The following is a 21,663-nucleotide window of genomic DNA, read 5'->3' as shown; positions in this document are numbered from 1 at the left end:
AACACGCACAATCTTATCGTCATTGCACTTTGACCAGGTCTGCCAAAGGAAAAGCTGTGCACAAGGCCACCATGGAGAATAGCCAGGCAGCATACCTGCTGTGCAGAAACCCTCCCACCCTGACACTACACCCTTCAGATCCCAGTGAGGCACAGGAGAGCTGGTCGTCATCGGGAAAACAGGACGCTGCCTCATCTGCAAGGCTGCAAAACGTATGCCAGTAATTTCAGGGATGTAAGAACTCTGATCGGAAGAACTTGCCACCTGAGAAACCACCTCAAATTGGGATTAAGCAGCTACTAATGCTACATATTGTAGTAACTGCTAACAAAAGATAACCTCTGAAAGATAATCCATCCCCCTTCTATTTTCCAGGAAATGCCAGTAAGCTTAGGTAGCACCAAGCAACACACAAAGCAATTATTTCTTCCCAGATATGCAGACCAGATTAAAAAGCCACGTCATCCCTTTTCCTTATTACTCTCCGCTGCTAGCAGTGGGCACCCTCGGCTTTTCCTGCCCTCCTCCCTCCCACCAGTCAGCAAAACCTTCCAAATGGACGTTTACCCACCTGTTTCACTTTCTCCTCCTTGTCAAATGTATTATTTTGCTGAGTTTCTAGCACTTCAACACCATAAATGGCTTTGAAATTGGCTTCTCTCCCTTGTGCACCTGCATCATCAATGTCGTCAGCAAGAGAGATGTGCACAGCTCGAGGAACATGGTTGTGTCAGAAAGCTGCTGCAGAGCCTTAGGGAGAGCAGATACTGGATACTGATGTGATGCTAACAAGCATCTTAAAAGGGACTTCAGAAAAGCAGGGTATTTCTGTCTTCCACTCAGTGCGCTTTGGAGCTCTCAATTTTCCAGTTTCTCACAGGGAGATACCAGATTTCAGAGCAGCATTTGCATCTGAAACAGTCCCATCACTTTGTTTCATGTTTTTATATCGCATCTTATTGCGCCACATCAGCACAAAACCCCAAACCTCCTGCAACTCTTTAGCCTACCAAATGCCACTGAATCTCTGCAATTTGCTTGTTTGCTTTCTCCTTTGTACAAATGCTGCGTGATGTGCAAGACTGAATCAAGTCTTGCAGCATTCAGTTTTCTGATCCCAAGGTTAGCTTCCTCGCAGAGGATCAGAGATCACTCGGGTGCTACCAAAACCACTGCCTGCCTCACGTTCAGAGGTGGGCTGATGCAAGTAAATCACTCACAACAACCCGGTTGTCCTTGATGGATTTTGCCTCTGGTCACACAGCCTAATCTAGTATTCCCATCTTAAATGCTATGGTAAAGAGCACCAGAGACTAGGCTATGGTAAATAGCTGTGATGCAATGGCTTCTGAAGGAAGATAGAGCAGTGAAGGGCATACTATTACTAGCACTCTTTTCTGATACTTTTTTTTCTAATTGTGAAACAATCACTATTCTGGGGAAAAAAAAAGAGAGTGTGACAGACAAGCTGGGCGTGTGACTTATAACACGAGCTAGGGCAGATGATACAGGCTGTGACACTTGCAATATACTGTTTCAGGATTTTTGTGGATATTGGCAGTTTTGTAATTCTCTCATACATTATGTATACTATGATGCACTCAACACACTAATTATATTGGAAGAAATAAAAGTAAGGACAAAACTGTGCAAGAAAGGAAGGAAAAATTTAAAACACCTAGATCCACTTTGTTCCTTCAGACTCACGTAGGTCTTCTGACGCTGAGAGTCCTCATAACATCCATAACGCAGAACTGGGGCCCAAGACAGCAGCTTAACGAGGCACTTGGCACATGTCAACTCCCAGAGTTGGGCTTTCACACCCAACGCATCATGCGAGGAGGATAATTACACTCCTGGGAAAGACTACCAGTCTTGCCCTGTCTTCGTAAGAGATCTCCTAAAAACAGATTTTTCTGCAGCTAAGAACCTGAACAGGAAACTAATTTTGGTGCAGCTCTATATTATGACAGCTATAGAACAGAGGTTGTAATTTGGTGAAACTAGTGGTCACCATGACCTGGAAGCCCTGAATTGCAAAGGATTAGTCATAAGGTCAACCCTGGAATAATGCAGAGAAGCAATTTGCCAGGAAAAAAATGGACAATCTTTCTTGGCCAGCAGTTCAGCATTCCTGAGAAGCAACATACTCCAGCAATTGTATTTACTCCTCTTCAGAGCTGAGACCTAAGTACACAATAACAAGCTGACCTGTTTATTCAGCTGTTTTTGACACCCCTCTATCTTCAGACCTAATATTAGTTTGAATAGGATAGCATCCAAGTCTAGAGGGGAAAATTTAGAGCTGGTCCTTACTTAGCTAAAGCAAGACAGAAAATAACTACCTAGTTTCTACTCAAATTTCACCACTAGGCCATTAATTGGCTTGAGTTCTGTCTCCTTGAAAAAGCCTGTTTTGGCAATGCAGGAGGCAGCTACAGGTATACAAACCATGCGTGCATATGGCTAGGTGAGGGCAGAGCAGCTCAGAGTAACGGCTCGATCCAGGCTGGCATCTCACCATGCCGCTGAGAGCCTCTTTTGGTTGGACAAAGTGCTGTGCTGACACAGATACGCAGCTCCCAGATTGAAACTGATTCATGTTAAGCCAATGAAGAGAACAGGCAGTGATCAGTCACCTCCTCTGCAGACATACCTTACAGAAGGAACCTGCTCCAGTGTCCCCCAGGAAGAGTGAGGTATTTTTCTACTGCTAAGGCAGTGAAAGCGATTTTGTTCAAAATGATTTAAAAAACCTAACCACTCTACCTGGTCCAGCTCTTAAAACATCACCAGTGATTAATAAAAAAAAAAAAAGAAACTTTCTGTCTAGATCCAGTTCTGTCAACATCTCGTCTGTTTTTCATCTATTCAGTTCTGCTTCCCAAAGTGAGATCAATGCCTTTCTGCTGCCGACAGCAGTTACCTCTAGCAAACTGAAGTCTCAGAAACAGAAAACAAGGCCAAGATTTTTCAAGTGACTTCTGATAACAGATGGCCTAACACTGTCAAACTTGCATGGGAAAATGAAGGAACCAATGGACTTCATGTGCTCATAAAGATGTCTTAAGCCAAAAAAACTCAAGCAACCAACAAAACAAAAAAACCCTCCTCCCCCCCTACCCTCTCCACCCCAAAAAAAGTAGTAGGGGAAAATACTTAACTACAAAAAAATAAGCATTATGGAAATAAAAGGCTGTAAGTATGATAAGATTTCCATGATGTAGCTCCTGAATTTGCCACAAGGTTGTTCAGACTATAGACCAGGTGGTATTCTCAATCACCACATGAGGAGCAAGGGGATGTCACTGGAGGGTCCCACGCAGGCAGACACAGCTGCATTTCACGTTAACTTTTAAACACAAAAGAATAACAAATATGGGCAGCAAACATCAACTTAACCATCAGAGGTGCATCAGGAACCAAAAAATGCCAAGATGTATTTTTAGACGCACTATGTTCACTAGGAAGCTCTAACTGGTACCAGCTTCTCATCCATTAACACACTGCTTGGACCATGCATCTGCTCCCTACGAAGTACAAAGTCCACTCCGAAATGCCATCAGTATGCTCAAAGTTCTGCAGGGGAGAAGCTCTGGCTATCTTTAAAACCTGTTCATGGTCTCCCACAACTGGTACCCGTGCATCCCACGTAAGAGTAAAACCACCAGCCAAAAACCTGTGGCCTGCCTTTTATCTATCAAAGCAAGAAACTTTATCCTCCAAAACTTGTGTGTTGTCAAAGCCCACAATACTTTCAAAGCCCTGCGGCTTTGAAAGGCAAACTTAATTCCACAGTTTAGGTTCCCATCAATATATTATTGACCCATATACAGACACAAGAGGAGAAACAAAAAATACAAAGGAAAAAAGAAGCCATTGTTGGCCTAATTGTATTATAATTATTTATTGTCTCATTTCAAAATAACAGAAAATGGGAACTTCTGTGAAAATGTCGCAGGTTTTCAGCTAAAGAAAGCACAGAAACAGCCAAGGCAACTACACTTGTGTGCGCTGCATAGTCACCAAAGATTGGGTCTGAAGTCCAGGAACCACCTCACTAAAGAACTGTTGAGCTCTTTGAGTAATGTTTTCACTACACAGGACAGCACAGGGCTATTGAATTGTCACAGGATATCAAAACTTCCTCTCTCAGATCATAAATTAGGTGATTGAATACAAATGATAGACATTGGCCTTTTTAACCATAACCAATGTGATTTTTTCCTGATCTCATAGTTTTAAGGCATGATTTACCAAGATTTAAGGCTTAAATTTCTTTACTGTCATCATTTAAATTCTATATAAACCCCACTCCTGTATCAGCACTATTTTTAATCATTACCATGGTGACAAAACCGTAAAGGTGCTTTACACAAGGCTTTGCCACACTTTTGAGAACAGTTTCTCACAACTTAATTTTATGCAGTTTTAAAGCACAGGAAAAATAACTCCCTCTGAACTTTCACCGTTAGATACAAAAACTGATACTCACCCACAGCTATTGTACAAAACATATTTGGTACTAACAGACAAGGAATTCATAACCTGGACACAGTAAAGAGCAGAGAATGTATCATCATTCAGGTCAGATATGACTTTATAGGACAGTCAATCTCTTTGCAGTTAATAGGGCTGCTTGTGCATGGAAATATCTATTTTCTGAAGACACAGATACAACAACCCCGATGAGAACCAGGGAAGTACTAATCCAAAATTAACATTTTTGAATGAAGGCCAACATTGCTTGCTTTAGCATTCAATGCAAAATGTTTGCAAATCCCAAATGACAGCATTGTTCCAGTTTCCCAATTCATGGGAATCAAAACACGGAGTCCGCGTAGAGAATGAATTCTAAAACAAAGGTAATGTGATTGTTGACTACAAGTCGGGGGGTGTACGCATGCTGGGCTGCACGAGCACAGACAGCAGGATGAGGGAGGCGTGTGCTCCCCTCTGCTCAGTACTTGTGAGACCATATACTATTCCTGGTTTGGGGCTTCACAGCTCAGATGTACAGGCCTCGGCAACCTCATACAACTTCAGAGTATACCCTCCCTTGAGTGAGGAAAAGGGCAGCGTGGGTGGGGAGAGGACCAGATGATGTTCAAAAGCCCCTTCCAACCTAAACAATTCTACATTTGCATGGGCCATGCTAACTGATGGGTAAAACCCCTACCCAAGCAGCACTGCTCATTAGAGGACAGTTGAGGGCTGGTTAATAGCATCAGTAGGAAAGACAAGGTATAGGCAAGCCTTTCTAGAATATCTAGGTCAGAGGTGCACAAAGCTCAGCCTGAGTCATGCTTGATGCTTTACTGCAGACCTAGGTCTGTTCTTTCCATATCATGTCAATTCAGGACATTCCCGAAAGGCCCTCAACTGACACGTTTCATTGCTGCATCGTTCAGCTAACTAGAAAACACAAGCAACCCACATCCCACAATAGGGGTGGTGTCCAGAGTTTACTATCAAGTGTGCTAACATGCCCTGTTTAACCTTTAGGTGAATTCCCCCAACAAATGCAAATCCATACCTGTACTCCATATCACAAGAGAAGACCTAAAGACCCCCAGAAAAGACATCACTGATGTCTTTTTTTAATTCAAGTGCAATATGGTACCAAATTAGTCAAGCAGGTCTTTTAATGACTAATACTTCAAGCATGTGGTACAGTAGGCCTCAATGTTTTCTACAGAGGATGGTACCTTTACGTGCTCAGCACTAAAAAAATACACAGAAAGTCCGTAGCCAAAGATGGCAAGATATAAACAAGCAACAAGGTAGATGGATGCTGTCTGGGAAACTTCCAAGAGTACGTATTTGCCTATTTGCGCGTGGCCTGAAATTACTAGTCACAGTACCGCTTAAAGCCAAGCTTAGTTGTATTCATCCCCTACAGAATTGGTTGGTTACCACTGTATCTAGCCTAGATCCAGAAAGGGCAATGAACTGCATGTGTTATTCTCTTCTATATATTCACATAAAGTGTTGTTATCTTTATTGATACATTGTTATGACTTATCAGCTTCCAAATAACCAAACATTACATATCACGGTTTCAGTCCAGCCTCCTTGGTTGAAAGGAACATTCCTTACACAATGGATTAATGATTTGTTTATGTTTGAGGATCTGGACAGTTGTTAACATGTTCTGTTTATTCTCTGGAAAAAGATCATTTGGCTTAGCTATAAACTAAAGGAAATCAGGATTTCTAAAAATAGGCTGAGGTGGCTAATAATCCTTTAGGAGTTGTGATACACACTGATACCCAGATTAGATGAGGAATTACGAGTAACTCTTAGTGGGAGGGTTTGAAATGGAAAACCCAAAGAGAAAATGACTACATAAAGAACAGTCTCTCCCTACATCCATGCTTTCTTCCATGAGCATAGTATTCAAGGAGAAAGTTGCACCTAAAAAGCTGTGTAAGCATCTTGACAGCTAGTTAGTTGGATGACACATAAAACCTCTTGGAGCTGGATCTAAAACATGGATAATTATGTGTTTGGTTTTCTTTTATTTCTGTTTATCTGTAGCATCTCTTTTATTATCCTCTGGGCTGCAGAAAGAAATTATTATTGATATTTATTTCAATGTTTGTCTCTAGAACAAAAATTATTTCCAGGGTGCTGGCTGACAAATTGAATTCCCACACCATGTTAATCCTTAAAAGTGCACCACATAAAAGTTCTCTCACAGACCTTAGCACCTTCATACAAGACCAAAGGATAACCGGTATGTGCCTTAACCTAAAGAGCTTCCCCAAATATTTAACACCGTAGCTCTTCACTAGACCTAGCCATTTTCCAGGTAGCTCTGATTATGTGCAGCATCTGACTCCCAAGGCTTGAAGCACAGAAAAAGGAGCCAAAAGTACACTTAACAGAGTATTAATCTACTCCCATGACTGTAATTTAAGTATTCCTGTTTAAAGATCAAGGGGAACAATCCCCACTGCTGGAAGCTCTCAGAATATCAGTTTGCCATCTGTAAAATGGGTTCCCTCCAGTCTTGTTTGGGCAGGGTAGGGGAAGTGAAGGTCTCCAGGTCCACCTACATCTAGTACCTTGTACAGCAGGGCTCTCGGTTCAGCTGGACCCCCTAAATGCTTCCAACACACAAGTACAAACAATAAAAAGCTCATCTCTGTTGAATGTTTTCCCTTGAATAACTGCATCAGCTATCTGCACCAGTTTGCATCTGTGTTCTACATGCCCGCAGAAATGTTTTGACCTATTATTTATAAGACCACTGGACAAATATATCATTCATCAGCACAACCACCCAATTATAATACAGCTGCGGCGATCTCTCTGCCAGCTGGTGCTTTGTGTAAATGACCCATTCCAGAAGAATAGGCTTCCTGGTTTTTTGTGGGTTCCCTCACTACCTGCTTAATCATCAAACCATACAAATTACAGAGTGAGATGAACCTTGGTACCTGGCTCTTAAAGTCATAGGCTGTGGTGCCAGTAAAGTGATAAAACTTCACTAGTGTAGACCACATAACTGCACTCCTCCACTCTCCTTATAGATACACTGCTTGTCCTGTCTCTTAGTTGTTGTGATTTCACTTAAACCTGCCAAATATTGATCAAAGTAAAGAACAGAAAGTTAGCAGGTGCACTTCCTCTGAACTATTAAGCAACAAAACCCATGAAAGCTACCTCCATTCTAGCAAACAGGAATTTGTTAGTGTAAAGTACCTGGGCAGTGACTAAACCCTGTCACTGTTCTTATGGGAAAAAGCTACTTGCTATTCTTGGTAAAGGGAAGGTCTTTCAAATCAAGATAAATGTTTCACTTGTTTTTCAGAAACAAACTTAATGGGGGTGGGGAGGGAAACAAGGAAGCAAAAATAAATTCCACTTAGCAATAAGTTAAATTACTCAGAGTTTCCCAAAATGAGAGGCTTGGTCAGAAGCATTGGAAAGTTTAAGAAATACTCCTTTAAAAACAACTCCCACAGAGCAAAGCTCCCTCACCATGACCGAAAGCCATGTGAGCAAGCCAGGTCATTCTGTCTAGGTTTTTCTTCCCCCCACCCCACCCTGTAATTGATAGGGTGCATGGTGGTGGGGCCAGGTTGCATCCTTACCACTCCTTACTTTTTTTTCCAGATTTGCACCTCTGGCACCAATTTTCCCCTCACTGCAGGAGCAAAGTGGGCACAAGCCACCAGCATGTTAGTACCACAGCCATCCAGGCTGGGGGCAAGATAGAAAAAAAAATTCCATCGTCATTTCTGTCCGTGCTTTCTCCGATCATCCTTGCCTGCCAAAGCAGGAGGGAAAATAACGGCCACATGGAGATACTGTCTCTGCATGCTTTAAGCTCTTTGTTATCCTCAGGAGTTGCAAAGAAAGCAAGAATTACTAGACATTGTGTCAATGATACTGTCAAGAGGCCAAAATGAAGTGCCACACCACAGCCCAGCCTTCTGCTATCAGCACTACTGTCCCACGCTCATTTAGACAATCAGGGTAACAGTCTGGAGAATATGCCAGTGGTCTGGAAAAGGAGATCTCAACACTTAGCTTTTACTGATAAGAATGTGGATCCACTCAGAATGTGATTCTGCCAGATGCTGATGGCTGTACAAAGCACACCAACACCATAGTTTTTCCACACAACTATTTTGCAACTACCAAACACACCTACAACAAAACCAGTCTGGTGGGAGGGACTTCCTTATATTTTCACATGTGGTTGCTGTCAGCAGCCTGAAATCTTTATAAGCTACACAGCCAACCTGGCTGACTTCACTGAAACCCTGCCGAAGACAAGCCCTGAGCTGAAAAGCTACTACTTGTGTTTCCCACCGCAAGACAAGAGAGGATGACATTCTGCATCTGGCCAAAACTTGTTTCCAGCTGCATCAAAGATCCATACAGACTCCATCAAAAGGTCAGCAGCTACAGTTTTCTATGAGGAACGTGCTGTTTTTGAGAGACAATGTTGTCACTGTGATCCACTTCCCCTACTCAGGGCCATCAGTCTATTGCTCCCACTGAAAATGAGAAAGGGCTCAAGACCTCTGAAATGGAAACTGCATTTAAATCCCAATCATCCTAAAACATAAACACCAACAGATGCGTAACAGATTGATGCTATTTAGAATAAGCAACTCTAAAAGACTCTTTCTCCCTAGTTTCTCAGAAAAAGAAACAAACAAACAAAGCCCCCAAGTATCCCAAGAGTCCAGAGCACATGATTAGGCTGTAGTAATTCTGCAACATATTACACTTCATAGTATAAAACCAAACCCATCCAATCTCTATACTGTTTAAATGTGAATTTACTGGTTATCTACTTTTTGAAGGCAGCCACACGTTGATAAAGCTGAGCTATGTAACAAGTTAATTTGACCACCTCATTCATGATATGAACAATTTGAAACTGCATACGTGTTCTGATTTAGAGTTTCTGTAAGAAAACAACTTCATCCATTCGGGGCTCTTCCATGAAGGAATGGGGAATGCTAAAAAGCATTCTTAGAGACAGACAAGGAAGACAGTGAAATGCAGAACTTACCTTCCACTGCAAAGAATGGAACCACTGATCCCTCAGGTAACTGTTTGCAGCCTGTAATAAACAGAAGTTACAGACAGAATCATTAGCTTCCACCAGTGTTTCAGATCACCCAGCTAAAACTAAAGCAAATGTCCCATGTGTGCCCTAAAACCAATAAGGCTGCACCTACCGTATTCTTCTGAACTTTATGACCCCGGCTAACTTCACCCCCAGCCTCATCAAAGTCAGGGAAACTCTTTGCTCAGAGCTACAACTTTACATTATAAGCAGTTTATTTTCACAGAAAGCAGTGACGAGACAATCTTGCTGCAAATGTAAAATACTGAACCAAACCCTCACAAAACAATAACCTCCTATGAAACGATGTCCAACGCAAAGACTGTGAAAAATCTTCCCTGATTTCAGTCAGGTTTTGGTCAGATCTTTAATGTCTGTGGGACATCTGCCTTTGCTATTCATCATCGAGAGCAGACTAAGACAACTGGTTGACATTTTACTAGGAGGGGTGGGTTTTTTCCATACTCTAGTTTCCCTTCTTGCCCTGTTCCTCAGCTGGCCCCAAAGCAATTCAAATAACATCTTAGCTCTTTCAGCAATATTATAACAGAGTGAAAAGCCTAACGCACACAGACGTGCAGATACATGCATGGACTGTTTGCAGCAACGGCATAAATGTTGCAATAATCACTCCCAGCGATCACCCGTTTTTGTCCGTATTAAGCAGAGCTGCCAGAAATTCTCAGTGTGAAGCCAGGTTCATAGCCAATGAAGGAATAGTTCAACACACCAAAGGTCAACAGGCTCAGTATCAAAAAATATAAAAGCATCTACAGTGACGTAAATATGCATGCCTTAACAAGGTGACATAAGTTTGAAATATTTGAGTGGGTAGAGATGCCCTTTGGCTTTTCCAAGTCTATCTCAAGACTGCCAACGGGCAATTTTTACTTACGATTCAAAATGTTTTACACAATCAGTGAAAATTACAGGATAGCCCATAAATCCATGGGTTTTTATTATTTTTTTTAAAGAAAAAAAAAAGGTAAAGCTCTTCACCAGCTAAAAAACACAAGCTTCTTGCAAATCAAAGCATCCTTCAACAACTTTCACTCCCTCACACCTTTTCAGGTAGGTATTCAAAATCCACACCCCACAACGAATTTTGTTTCCTGACACTGGTTCGGTTCACTGATAATGGCAAGAATACTAGAAGTAAAAAAGTTGCATGGTTACCAAAGCTGTGTTTAATCTCAAGGTCAGATACTAATGTCTTGGTGTCATAAATTTGGACTGGTTTCTCTGAATTAAATGGAGTAATGCTTTTTTTCTATATATATTACATATTATTTATTTATATATTAATAGAATCAATTGTTCCTCCAGTAGATCAATAGGTGATAAAGCAGAATAAATCTATCATAAATAATCTTGGCTGACCACAGAGTTTAACAAAAACAAACTTTCAATTTCATGAAGAATGCTGACATATCAGGATATGAATTTGCTACAAATGAAAACAAAAAAGCATATTTTCCTTTTTTTTCTTTTTGGCATGCAATGAAAACTAAAAACATTTAGAGTGCAAATCTTTGGGATATCTTGGCTTGTCAATAATTCATGATTTTTTCTGTTATTATGTATATGCGTGCATTATAACATATGATAAGATAGACCTTTTACCTATATGCATTGTAGAACTGAATTTATATTCAATATACTTTATATTGGATTTTAATATATAAAAAGGTTAAAAATAATTTGCTACAAAAATCCTGAATAATATTTTTAACATCATTAAAAAGGTATGAAATAAATATGCTTAGATATTTCTTATCTTCGTCCAGACAAAATGCTTTAAAAACCTACCAGATTTCTTTGAAAGATTCCATTTCAAATTCAAACCTTTTTTCTTAAAGGAGAAAACTGTTTTACAGAGGAGAACAAAAAAACTTCATTTCAAATACTAGCATCAAAGCCCTTTAAAGAACAAGTAAAACTTAAAGAATTTGTAGGCTCGAGCATGTATAATATTGCAAGTTACACATCCATACTTCCTTAAAAAAAAAAACATACGCAGATTGAGTATATACCTCAGGCAGAGGTAGAGACACAAGCAGACTGAAAATACTGGAGGAGAACACAAAGAATGCTCTAAAAGGCAAAACCAACGCCAGCAGAGGAAAGATTTGTTTAACTTGACAGCAGAGATATGTTAATTTTACTTTTTTAATGCTTTTTGTAAAGTGACCGGGTTCCAAGTGCGGGACCAAGCACTGTCTACACATAGTGTTAGCTCTTGTAGAGGAGAAGTGATCAAGAAAACTTGCATCTGGATCTAGGTTAGGAGTTTGAACCACTCTAAAACTAGAAACCATCAGAGCTCGGGCTGTCATTCAAGACCACTCCCAAGGAAAACTAAGACAAAGTGAATGCAAAAGTGGAAAAACAAACCTTTAGGTAATCCCCACACTTCTGTTAATGATCAGGACTCAACGGTAAGAGGAATTTGGAAAGTCAGTGGTCCTTTCACCAGCACTCTTTCCACAGTGTTCAACACAGCTAGACTGAATGCATTTAACCCAACCACTGTTATCTGGATGGAGCTGTCTGACACCAGCATTCCCCACTTCTCCCAGGCAGCAGAGCCTAATCCCGCCAGTGCACCCTTCCGCCTGCTTGACTCCAGCAAGCTGCAAAACCACAGCCCTGTGCAGGAAACGCTGGATCTTTTGCAGAGGACAACAAAGAGCTCGCTCTTGCACAGCATCCCTCGTTCCTCCCTCCGCTTTTTCAGGCTTACAATGAGGAAGGGACTACAGGGAATACTTCTTTCTCACCAAAAGAACAGGGAGCTTCATAGCCACAAGGCTCTTGTCGGTGCTCATCCCGATGGCCATCTCCACACACACTGACTTACTCAAGCACACAGGTTACTGTGCATAAAATTTCTGAAGTTTGGAGCAATGAGCACTAAAGTGTGAAGCAGTGGAGAGAACTACTATGCATTTATAGGGGCTGCACACGCACGCACATTTACATGTTTTATCTGACGTGCATTTCTGGAGCCCAGCACTTCTGCACTGAAGTCATCACTTCCCAGGAACCGACAACTACATTTTTGCATTCCAGCGGGGGGCATAACCTACTATATTTATTCAGCTCTAGGGTACAATGAAGAGCAGAAAATGAGAGACAAAATACTTCAGAACAGGCTTTCCTTAGGCATTCTGACTGCCCAGAGAAAGTTGTTCTTACCCTCCGCCTTGCCCATATGGTGGGCCTGGTTCTACACCACTAATCTTACAGCAGCTTTCCAACTCAAAACAAGAAAAGGTTCAACATGGAAATGTTTTGCCTGCTGTTCTTACAAACAGTCAATGAGATAGGAATGAAGTACAATGGAGATTTTATAACCTGTCTATGTAAAATAATAGTTTGGGCCCTCTGTGTGTTTGGCATGTTTAGGCCCCAATTCTGCTAAGAGTTTTGGTCTCAAATGCAATGGCGTTAGCAGGGTTGTGGGTGGCACACGGTCCAACTGATGGGAGCTTCTTGCACAGTCAAGGCCTCCCACTGTTTTTACACAACCACAACATAGTAGAGAAGTACTTCAGAAAACAGGAAAATGTGGCAGTAAAACTCTCAGAAGGTACAATAAGATTCAAACCACTTGTAGCTTATTTATTATTATTCCAGTGAGGAGGAAGAATATTTACTTCAAGAATGCCTACTGTAGGTAATACTTTTTTTTTTTCTTTTTTTTTTTTTTTTAAGATGAGTTAACCTGGAACTAAGCTCTGAAGGATTTTATATTCTAATTTCTGGGGTGTAAATGTTCAGTCAGAGAGGAAAAGCCACCTGGCATCAGCTGCAGTACCAATTTTACTCATAGGATTAATTTCATTAGCTGCAAAAATACTGCTCACAGGAGGAAAACCGTGCAAGAGATTAAATGCCTGCATATACAGAGCTTTGGTCAACAAGTAATTTTACATCTCTGCTGAAAAAGGGAAGTATTTTTCTCTACACCCAAACCACTTCATTTCTTAGGCAATAACTAGGAATACACATTTTCATTAAAAAGCAGTGAACTTTTTAAAAGCAAATTTGCTTTTTTTTCTCACAAAAATAGGAAACTGAACACTTGGTTCATGCCTGTGTTACTGCCCCTGCAGTAATTTCCACCCAGGCGAGGAGAAGACAAAATAGGAACCTGAGAAACAGAACACCTGAAACTCTGCAAGAAACCAGCCAGTCCAGAAATGACGGTGAAGACCTTTAGCTAACGTAATACTCACAGCTCCCATTATACCAATGTCTACAGCAACAAGCATCAGCAGAAATTTCCACCACACTGCACATGCCATGCTAATGCTACCAGGTTTCTGTAACAGTAAGTTAGCACTACGGCATCCCTTTTTCCTGGCACGTGCGTTACTCAGAAGAATACAAGAACAGGCTTGTCCACATAGCAAAAAGTTCCCAGATTTTTCCTTAAAACAGCACCCTTCATACACACCCACCTATGGGTTTCTGCCGTCTGAAAAGATGGGGCAATAAGTGGGATCTGATGATCCAGAGTCTGTTTTTAACTCTTCCTGGTTTTACTCTGTTTCTCTTTCAGTTGCTCTCTGGTCAGTAGGATGGGGTTTTGTTACGCTTTCCTCCAGCCGATATTCATTACCGGGACTTGTAAAATATTGCAGGCTTCTCTGCACCAATTTATTACCAGCCCACAGGAACAGTGGAGCAGAGCTGCTTAGGGCTGCAGGAAGTCGAACCCCCATGGCACATACACTGCTGCCTCGTGCAGACTACAAAACCTTTATACTGTTGCTGCACATCCCAGCGTTGCACCTCCACAACATGGGCAGCCTGCAAGAGAAACCTGCCCCTCTTCTGGCTTAACTCAACGTACAGACGGAGTTGCTGATAATTGCTAGAAATGCTATTTTCCTCCTGAAAATACTGCCCGTCTATGCTGGATTCTGGCCCTCCAATGACCTTTTCCACACCAGCAGCATTGGCTGGACTCGTGCTTAAAACAAAAGCCAGGTTCTCTGAGAAGACTAAAATAAAGTGTTACTAAAAAATCCAGTGGAAACATTTACCGTGGGGACTCCCTGGCAAAAACAGTGTGCTCAAGCACCGAGCTGAACGTGTGATTGTTGTGCTTGTCAAGGCTTCCTCTTCTGTTTGTTTTTCCTTCTGACTACACTTGATTGCCAAGAAATGAATAAAACAACACTAGCAGTAGGGATGGAAGTGGTGGCTTTAAGGCATTTAGGATCCAACCAAAAGAAAGGGCACCACAGGAAAGCAGACAGTACTGTAATGACTGGAATACCAAAGCCTTTTTCCTGGGACTCTTTTTACGTTTGGTGCTAAGCAGCTTGTGAAATTATACTCAAAGTTGTTTTCAATCTCTCTCAAAAGGTTATTCCAGTTATTTCACTATCAATAGCAGCATCCTCTTCATAATCAACCACACAATACCATAACCACACATCGTGCTTTACAAAGGGAAAGCAAAAGAGTAGAAATTTAGCCCAGCTCAAGCAGGCCCAGCTATTACTGATATTAAAGAGCTCACGCTTCTTCAAAGGCTAAATTTAGCTCCTGTTTCCTGGCCTAAAGAGCTTATGGCCTACGAGCCACCTTCAGCAATGCTTTCTTTCACACCTGCTATCCCAATTGTAGGAAAGAAAGAAAAAAAAAAAATCTGCGAGAGCTGATTGCTGCTCATCAAAAGGACCAGGGACCACATCATTTGGCAGGAGGAAAGAAAGCACAAGCCACCAGCGTATCTAGAAAAAACTGACTGTCCATGACTCCCACAAGGGACGACAAGAATCCCCGAACACTGGGCGGTGAAACATGCCTGTGCTCAGACAGTTGTGCTTATACAACAAACACTGAGTGGGAAGCACACACACGAAGATGACTTCTCGATGTGATCCCAGCCCAGATTAAGTTGTTTGCTGCCTGAGAACCAAATCCTCCACTGAAATCCAGGTAGACACATCCTGTTACCATGATCCAATTTCCTAAGAGAAGCTGCATCACCTCCGGTGCTGCTTGTCAGATTTCATGTGTTAAAATAGGTTGGGATGGGTCAGTATTGCTATGTGAGGACATCAGGATGATGTAAGGAAAGGTAATGGCACTCTTCCTTCTCTGACTCATTACTGTGCAGTAATAAGCCAGAAATAGACCTTGGTGACAGCAGACAGGAGGGATGAGAACTTGAACATGGACTCGGACTCTCTTGTGGCATTTGTCCTGCCTAACACAGACAAATACACGAAGGACGCTCTAACACCACATGCCGACATCCTCCCACAAGGATTGCTGGAAATTAATTTCCATCTGAGGGGAATGCCAGTTGTCCAAAATTTGCTCTGCTTCAAAACAGTTAAGCTGAAGTTGGAATTTTACTTTTTTTTCTGCAAAATGAAAAAATCAGGAAAGCCTGTGATTCAGAACTACTAAAATGCTTCATCTGATGTCAAACCATGTCAATAGTATCCCATAGTATAAAAGAATTTACAGTACAGCATGTGCAAAAACATGTATCAAAATATAAAATTGAAATTAATCAGGAATACGAAATAAATTGGGGGTGAGTTCGTTTAAATATTTCTCTATATATAAAACTCATTTAGATCAAGTCTTGGGGGGGGGGACGGGATGAACACAACAGATTTCACCCAAAGTGCACTTCAGAAGAAACAGTACTGGGAACATGGTTTGGACTAGTTTGACTTGTTCCACTATCATACACTTCCTGATACCAGAGCTGGACATTACATCAGAGCATGCTGCTGCTCAGACTAGCAGGGCAGAATGATTTTATAAAAGATCGGAAGTCCCAGTTTCCCATAAACGTACTGAAGTCTCCTGGAAGCCTGGAAATACTGAAGTATGCACAGGTTAATTTCTCAGTATCTCTGTTTCCCAGCACATCAGTGAACACATCTTTTGGATACTTAGACTCTTTGTCACAGATACTAAAGAATTTCTGTCAATTTGACTACTTGATAAATTGAGGTTTTGCATCTTGATTTCTGAAGCATACTAAACAAACCTTTTAGTACTGTTTTGGATTTGTGAATACACATTACAATTGTATAAGGAAAATCTATTTTACACTCCCTCCAATCTGGCCACATTTGATGAATTGAGACACTAACAAGGACCAAGTCATACTAAAAACATTTTTTGAAGTTTGTATTTTCAGTTATGTAGAAATTCCCATAGAGTTATAATGTAATCTGATCCAGTCTGCTCAGCCAGTCAGCAATAAACACAACAGAAGCCCAGCTCATTCCACTTTATCAGTTCCTAGGAGGTTATATAAAGGCACCAATCTTTTCAAAGAAAATACCAAAGCATCCATGCTAAGATGTTACTTTCTCCCAAATGTAATTATTTGTGTGTTTGGTTTGTTGTTTTTTTTTTTAAAGAAACAAATGGCAGGCTGCTCCAGATTAAAGTCTGCACGCCCTACCAATTTCCTTTAAACTCAGCAGAGAGCTGTGGGTTCAAACTTTATCTTGTTTCCTATTAAGCAGACCCATAAAGGCAGCTACCATAAAGACTTAGAAACAGAATTTGGAAAGGCAGATGTAACTATTCCAGCTGTTGAAACAGATATAAATATAAATACTAGCACCACAAGGAAATTTATGGGGAAAATAGTGTCAAAACTATCACAAGAAAAAAAATCAAAATCATCCAACTTGACAAATTAGTTTCTTTCTAATTAATTCAATTAACAGATTAGACAAGGAAAATTTCATCAATAATGAGGACCTTAATCTAGCTGTTGGGAAACAATGGCTCATCTTCCTGCCTTCCCCAGTGTCAGGCACAGTAGAGGTATTTCAAACCACAGAATCGGGACTTAGGTGGGCTTACAGCTGCCTGTCTGAAATTCAGGCTCCCTACACTCCCCAGTAACACCTAAAATCGGTAAGGCATTTTGAGCCACCGAAATTTCCTAGGCACTGAGCAGAGGCATGTAGGTATGCTCTGCGGGCGGGACACCTGCCTGTTTGCAAGGACATGTGAAAAGGCACACACAAATACCACCTACACACCAAGAGAGTCCATGAAGTTAGATGTTCTCAGGTCATCCCAAACTTATTTAGCTGCACCATCTTCAGCTTAAAATGAGGGAACGGCTGCAGCCGCCTTTTACAGAGCTCCAAAACCCCAGGATTACACCAGTGAAGTAAATTAAAGGGAGCTCCAGAAATATACTCAACAAAGGATGTGCCCATGAATGATTCCACGTACACCTCTAACCATTTCAGAGTGAAAGTGTATTTGCCACACTGAAAATCATCAAAACCTCATGATGTTTTTATGACATTCCAAAACCACCCCAAACCCCAAGCACAGCAACCACGTGAAGGGCTGAAGTCAAGCACTGTGTTCTCTGAGCTGCTGGTAAACAGTTCTGTGTATGGCAGACCCATCAGCCTGTCTGAAATGAAGGCAAGGAAGAGCTGGACCTAGCTGCCCCTAATATTAGCACAGCCTAGTGTTAGTCATACTGGCTTCCCAACTCAGAGTCAACTTTGCTTTCCACATCCCTGCGGAAGTCTATAGTACGGAGCTTGGCATCTAGCCTTGGGTTACTGAATGATACCGCTTGGTTGTTTTTGTCATGATCTGCAGGCAGAGCCATCTCAAAACAGTTTTGACTAAACCCCCCCGGATAGAGATGGTGCCACGTACTTTGTGGACCTACAATGGCTTCAGCAAACAATTCATCACCAAGAAATAATGAAATTCCTTCTGGAAGGAATGCCCTATGAGGAGTGGATAAGGACACTGGATGTGTCTAGTTTGGAGAAAAGGAGGCTGAGGGGCGACCTCATTGCTCTACAGCTTCCAGCAGAGAGGAAGTGGAGAGGGAGGTGCTCATCCCTTCTCCCTGGTATCCAGTGATAGGGTGCGTGGGAATGGTTCAAAGCTGCACCAGGGGAGGTTTAGGCTGACATTAGGAAGCATTTCCTTACCGAGAGGGTGGTCAAACACTGTAACAGGCTTCCTAGAGAGGTGGTCGATGCCCCAAGCTTGTCAGTGTTTAAGAGGCATTTGGCCAATGCCCTGACCAACATGCTTTAACGTTCGGTCAGCCCTGAATTGGTCAGGCAGTTGGGCTAGATGAACACAGTAGGTCCCTTCCAACTGAAATAGTCTATTCTAAACGCTGGACTGCGCAGCATGGATCAGTGCACGGCATACCATGATTCTCATGATCCAGCAGACGTGGTCATTGTAGTCATTAGTGTATCATTCAGTACTTTTCCCTCTTCTTATCTATTGGACTACATTGGTATAGTTAAAGTGTGTGTGTGTGTGTGTATATACCCAAACACACAAGCTCTATTATGATCAATCCTTTGAAGTTGTTAATACTTTTTTAAAAATAAAACCAAACCTTTTAAATTGTCCATGAGTTATCCACAGTTTAAAATTATCTTTTCTTCACATTTTCTGCAGAAACTACTCACACAGTATGTTTACAGTCCTACCTGCCAGAAATGCATAAACACAACAGTCATGGCTGTATATTCAACTGGAAAAGTAAATTCCCAGAGGATAACAAATTTTCTTTGAAACAATGTTGAGAACTATGCTAAGAGTTAAGTTGGAGTCAATTCAGTCTTTTTCAAGTTATGACTGTTCAAAGTTCTTTGGGGGCCAAGCAGAGGGGTTTTCAGCTGCTTTTCTTTTCCTGCTCTAAAGTAGCTCCAAAGCTCAGTGCTGTGGAGTGCTTTTCTGTCACTAAAACTTGCAGTGACCTAAGGAGCTTCACAAGTGGATGAAGAAATCCGGAGTAACATAAACACAGTGTCTTCTGTTTGAAAACAACACTTAGAGAACTAGCATATGTAGATATCCATACAAACATACTAAAATCTTTCAGTGAAGATCCAATATCTGTTAAAAAAAGACACCTGTCAGTTCCAGTGCAAGTTACGGGTTTCTTATATCAATTGTAGGATGAAATTTTTAACTTGTTTCATGCCAGAACAGGACTAAATGCAAAAATGCAACTGTTCCAGGCCTGCATCAATGTGCCTTTCCACAGAGCATTATTAATCAGCAAGAAGATTTAATTGCTGGGGCCCAAAATTTCCATTCTGACTGTCAAACAACATGAAGAGTTTCAGACCTATCACCCTGAGCAAATTTTCTGGTGGTTAGATAATTTGACAGCACTGAGTTCTCTGCCTTTTCTGAGTCCATCTAATTAAGACTTCATGCACAGCAAACAGAAGTTAAAGGAGATCCATAGTAAGAGAGAAAGAAAATTGTACTCTTGTGTTTACTGTACCTGCAGTAAGACAGTACCCCCTGGGATTGTGAGCTGTAAACAGTACTTAGGGGCATTCTCCCAGGAAAGCAGTTGAACATCTTCAATAGCACTGTAGGAAATTGAGTTTTCCATGTACCCAGTTGGCTGCAAGAAAACAAAGGAGAGGAAAACAAAGATTTACTTAGTCATCAGAAGTTTCACAATTTCAAAGTAAGAACAGCACTATTTAAATTACTCTTGGTATTGAAAAATATCTGCAAAAAACCTAAGTGGAAAGCAAAACTCCTATACAGGCCATTCAACAGAGAGACCCAGCCAGCACCTTCATCCAACCTGTTTAAGTGTAAGATCACCCACATAAAAACAAACCCAGGCCAGACCTAGATGCCCAATATCCAAAAATGTCAAACTACATTTGCTCTGGACCCAAAATCAATGGAACCTAATCTCAAGTTGAACCGAGCAATGAAGAGGTCTGGCCACGCGCATCAATGTTATCAATGTATGAAGCGGCATCTCATTCATACATGCAGAACAGCAGTGTATTATATTGAGGTAGTTTTAGTCCATGCATTCTTGTTCTCCTCCCTGGCTGCAAGGTTGATCAAGCACATCATCAAAATCTAGACTGCTACATTTGACAGTAGTTCTTGGGGCTCCTAAGATTCAGCCCTCAGCTTTTAGACTTAAACAGATGGAGAGCAACCAACTTACTCATCTCAGCCTATACGTAAGTACTGATTTCCTGCACTGACTGCTGATGCCCAGTTTAAAGTGAAAGTCACAATTAAAACATAAGTAAGTAACCGTGCTTTGCAACTACACGTACAATGTAAATCAATGGTAGCAAGGAAACAAAGTTAAACATGGAACTTCTTACTATTATCCCCATAATTCTTAGGCATTATGGAAACACAATTATCTCTGAGATAAGCTGAAATATAAATGTATACATGCCAGCACACGTAAAATTATGTCCTAAACGTAAGTGCAGAGACATAACTGTGTATTTATCAAGTATGCATACATACGCTGTACTTTATGCAAGTCTTCATGTTGTTTAAGTAATCTGAGCATTTAATAGAGGTCCTCAAAGACATAATTTATTTTGCTTTGTTATAGCATAAGCAAACTGATCAGTATTGCTATGGCAGAGAAACTATTTCCATGCAAAAATGCTGATTAATCCCACCACGTGGATAAACCCTTGGGATAGCCATGTCTTGCAAGAGAAGAGAGCTCATTACATTTATGAATTATTTTCTCACCATTACTAGTTTACATATAACTTCTCAAACTTACTCCCACTGTGCCCAATACGTAAGTTATTTTTAACTGACAGTCTTGAAATAAAGAAGGCAAGGGAGAAACCATATCTATCTCAGGGTCAAACAGGGCCAATTCTTAAAATCACAATACAGAATTCCTGGGGGCGAGTGTGAAATAAGCAAATTGCATTTAGAACATCCCTACTTCTTATTGGTAGAACTTTCTTCCATAAGTTAAGTAGGTGGTGCATCTGGAAATCGTACTTCGAAGTTATATACTTCATATGTGTTCATAAGGTCATAAACATCATCTGCCACAATCTAATGATGGCCATGTCATCCACCTTTGCTGCTACAAAAAGTCAGTTGCCCTTTCAGCAAGAAAAACCCAGCAAGCCAGGGAACTGAACTTTAATGTTTAATATATTCTTCAGCAACATTTGTTGCGGCAGCCTTCGTTTTATACTAGCCCTTGCCGAAAACAATTTTTGCTGTCTCTTTAACAAAAACCTTGTTATGCA

General features: G+C 41.1%; 1 protein-coding gene across 5 annotated transcripts in view; it reads right to left on the bottom strand.

The window, feature by feature from the left end:
- The window catches only part of CMIP (c-Maf inducing protein), a 138,061-nt gene that overhangs the window by 45,391 nt on the left and 71,007 nt on the right, over positions 1-21,663 (bottom strand). For all 5 annotated transcript variants that reach the window (XM_064459646.1, XM_064459648.1, XM_064459649.1 and 2 more), the window contains exons 2-3: positions 19,893-20,018; positions 9,539-9,589 (exon numbers count right to left, since the gene is read on the bottom strand). In XM_064459646.1, coding sequence (XP_064315716.1) covers positions 9,539-9,589; positions 19,893-20,018 — 177 coding nt within the window. The remainder of the gene's footprint in view (positions 1-9,538; positions 9,590-19,892; positions 20,019-21,663) is intronic.

The sequence above is a fragment of the Phalacrocorax carbo genome, chromosome 8 (assembly GCF_963921805.1).
Source record: "Phalacrocorax carbo chromosome 8, bPhaCar2.1, whole genome shotgun sequence".
Taxonomy (NCBI): Eukaryota; Metazoa; Chordata; class Aves; order Suliformes; family Phalacrocoracidae; genus Phalacrocorax; species Phalacrocorax carbo.
The sequence above is the reverse complement of the archived record's forward strand: the minus strand, read 5'-3'. Positions and strand labels throughout refer to the sequence as shown.